The sequence below is a fragment of the Limulus polyphemus genome, unplaced genomic scaffold (assembly GCF_000517525.1).
Source record: "Limulus polyphemus unplaced genomic scaffold, Limulus_polyphemus-2.1.2 Scaffold341, whole genome shotgun sequence".
In the NCBI taxonomy this organism is placed as follows: domain Eukaryota; kingdom Metazoa; phylum Arthropoda; class Merostomata; order Xiphosura; family Limulidae; genus Limulus; species Limulus polyphemus.
This window is the reverse complement of record NW_013665951.1, coordinates 376177-382823: the sequence shown is the minus strand read 5'-3', so window position 1 is coordinate 382823 and position 6647 is coordinate 376177. Positions and strand designations below refer to the sequence as shown.

Sequence of the window (6647 nt, the reverse complement as noted above, 5' to 3'; positions counted from 1 at the left end):
TGAGTAACTGATCTGCAGTCAGAGAGAGAGACGTATTGTTGAAGTCAAGCTCGTGAGACGTGAATTACAGTTTGTTTTAGCGCGAATGTTGAAATTAAGTGTATCGTAAAGTTATATTCAGAAAGAATAAACCAGTTTTATTAAGAAAGGACTTGTGTCGCTAAAGTTTCGTCGGAACGAAGTTACGGAAAATTAATTAACAAACGGAGACGTAACAATATCTTTTAATAAAAATATATCACTGCTGAGTGCATATATTAATGTTAAGTGCAAAAGAGTTACAAAACATATTGACATACTGTATTTAAACAAGAAGTATCCTTCATTTAATACTTAATATTAAAAAAATTGGAAAAGTTAATCATTTTATTATAATAAAAGTTAAAAAGGTTGTTCTGTAGGACGAATTATAATGTCATTTATATCTATATGTGGCTCCATCTCAAGGATATTGAGAACTGCTCGAGCAATGTCTTCTGCTTTCAAAAAAGTAAACTGAGAAACTCTGCGTCTTGCTTCTTCAGGATTGTCTTTGAACAAACGTTTGTGAAATTCAGTGTCAACCATGCCTGGACTGATGCACTGTTTAATAAAATAAAAATTATTCTAACTAATTGTAAAAAAAAATTATAAAAATATCTAACCTGCAAGATGATGCTACCCTGTGCCTACTAATGTAATATTTAAAATGCAGATATGACTTTTACACACATTTGTCCACAGGGTACGCATGATTATAAAGTTTGAGATATTTTTTTCTTTCAAATCCTTCTACTTAATCAACAAAAGCTAAAAATATCAAAGATTCTGCTATCCTGAATATCTAAACTGAAGAAATTACAAATATTATATATATAAAAATAGATAACTTATATGACATAGCTATAAAAACTATACTTACAGCCACACGTATTCCACTGTTACTGGCTCGTAACTCATTTCGAAATCCTTCTGCTAAAGCTTTAACCATAAATTTAGTTCCAGAATAAAAACTAAGCCCTCCCGGACGAACCCGATGTGCAGACATGCTGTCAATATAAAAATAGGCCGAATTAAGGATAGCATAAGCAGTAAAAGTGTAATAGTATCATTCAACGTCTATTTTCTTTGTTGTCGACTGTTATTAATGATTTTTTATTTTTGCAAAAACATATAGCATGCAAAATTATTCAAAGTTTTAGTCCATATAATAAATAATTCTTTTAGATAAAAATAACTAAACTAAACCAGCAAAACATGCATGATATTTATAGAACACATTACAAAATGCATGATGTTTAAGTTATAAATTGCTTTAAAACAAGTACAAAATTAAAGCAACAATCTTGTTTTCTTACCTACTAATGTGAATGATCTGACCATCGTTGATGCTATTTTCTCTCATAAGCTTAATGCTCTCTCTTGTACAGATACATAGACCCATCACATTCACCTAGAAAGGATATGTAATGATGAATTGGAGAAAGATATGTTGGATACTTCTGAAATAATGTTATCATCCAAACATAACAGTTAGTTTAACATTAAGAGTATCTTTTTTTGTATTTACTCAGCCTATTACAATAAAAATAAATAAATGTGTATTTGGTTCTGACTTTTAATGTACTTACCATTTTTTCAAGTCAATTATATTTCAGAATATTAACAGAAAGTGTTATACAAACTATTACATTTAAAATATAAAAAAAGAGTTAAAACTTGTATCTGTACTCTGCAAACTGTACACACATGGAATGTCACTAGTTATTCTGTTGTCTCCAATAGTTGTACTGTATGTAGTTTTAACAATCTTCAAAGCACATTTTATAGCTCATGTTTTTATTTCATACAAAAAAATAAAAAGCTACATAAACTATAACAACAAAGACTGCCATTGTTTCTTGCTAAATTACATTGAAATTCTGTAAAGTGTGTACCAGTCAATCCGTACACCAGGAGAAACATCACTGCAAAATTCCCAAAACTGACTTCTAGGCCTAGCTTATAAAAACTAAAATGTGACACAAAGTTGCCTCAGTAACATCTTATATTAAGTGTCAATCACTATTATAAATTCCTACGAACTTTTTAATGTTTTATGCCCCTAAATTATCTTCATGGAGAACATTTTAAATAACTACATAAGCAGTTTCAAACTTTTTTTAATCTTTTGCTACGAAGGTTTAGAAGACACCATCAAAACAGTGCAACTTTTTATGGCACAATTGATTCGTCAAAACTGTCAGAAAAATTGTTACAAATATATGCAGAGTGAAAACAAACAGTTAATACAGGTATTTTCTTAACATCAAACTACAAATATTCATAATCTTATTACTTTGTAATATAGTGAATTACTATGCTACTTACACCCGATCTTTGTAAAAGTATTCATCAAATAATGAAGATGTCAGTGGAAATATCTTTTGGTAAGATTAAAAACACGAGGATACTGCACAAGGAATTAGATAGCAACTCTCTTGATCTGAACAGTACATGTTGTGTATTCTCCATGTAAATGACATTTTGTCTTAAATGTGAATAATAATTACCAAATTAAGCTCACCTTCAAATACCCTAAATAATTCTGAGGCATTTTTTCCCCCCTAAATAGCAATTCATTCACAAAATTAGCATTTAGAAAATGAGAATAAGAACCTGCATAAATTATTTCCTAAAAATACTAAATCATTTTATTAACAATGACAAGTAACAAAATTTTCCACATAAAGTAAACTCATAAGCTTTTTGTATTAACAGAACAAAATTGTCTCTTTGGATATAAAACAAATTCCCAAGTAAACTAATAACAGACATTCACACACACCACCCTTAAAAATAGGACAAATATCAATCAATTTTATGAACATAAAAAACTACCAATTTTCTATTAGAACTGTAACTGACACACATCACTATACCACAGACATAAGAACTATAACAAACACTTCAATCATCATGTTTGTGTATAAAAAGGAAATACATCAAGTTTCCTTCATTAACATAACTAATATTTTAAAGTATGTAACAATGAAAAGAACAGATAATTTCTAGCAGAGCCTTGTATGATCAATAAGAAGTTACATTTATGGACATTACCAACACTCCCATGAAAAGCAGACAGAACAAAATGTCGGATTTTTTTTATGAATGTAACAGTATTAATTCCACAAAAACAAATAATCCATAGCCTCTGTAGACACAGTACAATTTTATGTTGCCTGTATAAATATAACTGATACACTCAAGACCCAGTTATTTTACTCTGTAAATGGCAAATGTAATACATACAAAGATATATATACACATTGTATATGTGCGTATAAATACAAGATATTCAAATATAAATTTCTTAGTCTTTAAAATCCCATTTCCTTGTAAAAAAACAAGTTAAGACACTGATGTGCATAAATTTACATTCACAAAAAGTATAAATTTAATATCAAACTGCATTTGTGAAAATGTGATTGTTACATTTATCACTATGTATATACACACATACACATATGAAAATTACAGTATCTTTTCAATTTCTTTCACTTTTCAAGTTTTACCTCTAACATTCGTCTCCAGGAGTCTGTATCACCTTCAAGTAAGGTAGTATTAATTTCAGAAAATCCTGCATTGTTGATGCACAAGTGAACACAACCATAAGTTTTTCTGATGTCTTCAAACATACTCAGGATTTCATTTTCTTTTGTCAGGTCACATCTGATAAAAAACAAAATGCTGATATAGATAATGCAAAAAATGTCTAAAAAATCTTTTTTAATAATTTGAAAATAAATGCATGAGTAGCACTAAAAAAATTTTAATTACTCACATATAAACCATACTATAAGTTTACAAAATATGTGTTTTAGGTAAATAGTCAAATCTAACAATGATATTTTGTAAAATACATAAAAGTGGTAAAATGATCAAATGAATGTCTACGTACATCAACTTAGAAGTAGAACTATCTCATTAAAGATATAAAAGACAATTCTTTACTATGATACGAGATGTTGAAAATACATTTGTGTTCTGTAAGGGAATGTGTAGTCTATAGATGACATGTACTGTTTAATATCAGGTGGAAAATTTCTAATACATGTGACTTTTTCTTAATTGTTCTTGAACTAAAAAAGCTAAACCCTTTTTGTATAGTATGAATACATTTCATAACATTAGAATTAATCAAAACAATGTGTGACAAACTTGAATTAAACTATTATTCTGCACTACAAACAGTAGTGTGCAGGGGGGGGGGGGCAAAAGGTACCGGGCATCCAATGCAAAGAGTCGAATCAATTAATAGAACCCTTTCCGCCCTTCCCCAAGGTTTTAGGTACAAGGCCCCAGGCATTATAGAATCTCTGCATGCCACTGACTACAAACTATAAAGAGCTTGTACTACAATCAACTGAGAGTTCTTACACTTAAGAACAGAAACACTCTGCATGACTTTCAAAGAGTTTTGTTGTTTTATTTGATACAACTTCTAGCTTTTATAATATATCTACTTTGTTGGTTAAAAATCAACATTGTTAATATTGTTTATCTTGATTGTTTGTAGTTAAGTATAAAGCTACACAATGGGCTATCTGTGCTGTGCCCACCATGGGTATCAAAACCTGATTTCTAGCATTACAAGTCCACAGATTTACCGTTGTGCTATGAGGGGCATTTATCAGGAAAGTTGAATCTTGACTTTGAGCAAGAGTTTCAGGGTGCTACAAAAATTATATTTATTAGCTAGAACGCATGACAGGTTTATGCAAATTAGTATCAGGGACAAGAGGGATTTAAATAGTTCTGACAGATCAAATATTCCTGCTGATGAATATTTGAATAAAAAATGTGTAATTACATACTCAATAATTTCTCAGATTTTGGTTTAACAAATGTGTAAATAATTTTTATTTTATGTTTACTTATCCTTCATGGCTGTAACTTTATCAATTAATAATAATAATGATAACTGCTGTGATAAATAGAAATTGAACAAGTTTGAGTTTGGTTTAAAAAAAAAAGAGAGAGAGAGAGGTGAAATCAGCAGGGAAAAAATTAAATAATCACTCTTCAAAATCAATTGTGTTAATTTTTCTGTCCTAGTTTTTTCTTCTTTTCTGACAATCTTCCCTTAGCCTAACTACTAAAAACTTATGATAATAATTAAGAAAAGAACCTGCGAAAGAGTACACGGTATAAAGTTTGTGAAGTGTGGTGAATATTAAATATTTTTTGTTTTGATGAACAAATTTTCAAAGTAAATCCTTTATTGTTATTACTTAAAATTTTATCACTCTACATTAAAAACTATGGACTTTACGTCTCTTTTCTTTATTCAAAACTCCGTATTATTATAGTATTAATGAACCTTACTTGACAGGCTTAAGAGAACCTACAGCAGACTTAACATTTTCCTCTTCACAAATCGCTCGAATTCTGTCAACATCACGAGCACACCCAACAACTATCATTCCATGCTTTACTAATTCTCGACAAATTTCCGCACCAATTCCGGCAGAAGCACCTGTAACAACAGCTACACGACCAACCCATCTCTGCATTGCCATTGGTCTAACAAATTATAATTTGATATTATTTATAATTTACTTTTATACTGAACATGTCTTGTTTGCTTGTTTTGTAGTTAAGCACAAAGCTACACATTGGACTATCTGTGTTGTGCACAACACAAGTATTGAAACTCAGTTTTTAGCACTATACATCAAACATGTAATAACAATAAACAGTTTTGTTTAACAACATCATGGTCAAAGTCTAATTTCTCTTTACTTGAAATGACAGATGAAATGATATAATCCATTGAGGTCACCAATCATTCCATTCAAGTACTCAGTCTCACCATAAAAACTGAATATATCTCATTAAATAAACCATTTCATGTTCACAAAGCAGCCTTTTGATTTCTTAAAAAAGTGCTTACTAGTGACATCTAGTGGTTTAAACATTTAATTCAGTTAGTAGAGCACTTGTGTGTAATGCAAGAGGTTTTCACTTCAATACCAAGCCAATAAAATAAAAAAATGTATCACCATGAAAATAAGAAATTTAATGAACCATAGAAATATAAATTTTAAAAAAATTTCAATGAAATGTGTTGATACCCTTTTTGTAATAGAATTCAAACAATGATCAGTTAAAACTTGCATTTTTATAAATTTTGAAATTGATTACATCTGCAAAACAGCAGCTAACAAAACAAATGAATTTAACATTATTACTTGGATTATTGTTATGTACTTACAATGCTTGGTACTTTGTATCTAAGTCATTATGAAAAATACAATTTTCACAGTGAGTAGTAAAAGTAAATAATTTTCGTATCTACAGATTAATTTTGGTTTTATGGTCATAATCATTCCTCACTTTAAAAATAGAAACTTTTATCATATGGATTTAATACTGCTTCATAATGGTGGATTTGGATATCGACATAAACAGGCATGTAAAATTCAAAATACAACATGGAAAAAAGCAGTACTTTTAAAGTAGGATCAAACTGCATACAAATTTTAATACCAGAATGTCTTGATAGATTTAGAAGTCGAGTGATTATATTGTTGCGTCAGCGAGGTCACGTGACTATTGTCACGCCACATATTTCCTAGAAGTATCTTGTTCCTTCGTGAATGCCCTAGCATTTACTAGATATATGT

At 29.7% G+C, this 6647-nt stretch overlaps 1 protein-coding gene across 1 annotated transcript; it reads right to left on the bottom strand.

Moving 5' to 3' along the window:
* Positions 1-208: 208 nt before the first annotated feature.
* LOC106457516 (dehydrogenase/reductase SDR family member 11-like) lies at positions 209-5887 on the bottom strand. The gene is made up of 5 exons (XM_013916942.2): positions 5347-5887; positions 3534-3690; positions 1338-1432; positions 902-1028; positions 209-582 (listed from the first exon to the last, which is right to left on the bottom strand). The coding sequence occupies exons 1-5, from the start codon at positions 5538-5540 to the stop codon at positions 382-384; spliced, it is 774 nt and encodes a 257-aa protein (XP_013772396.1). The 5' UTR covers positions 5541-5887; the 3' UTR covers positions 209-381.
* Between the last annotated feature and the right edge of the window lie 760 nt (positions 5888-6647).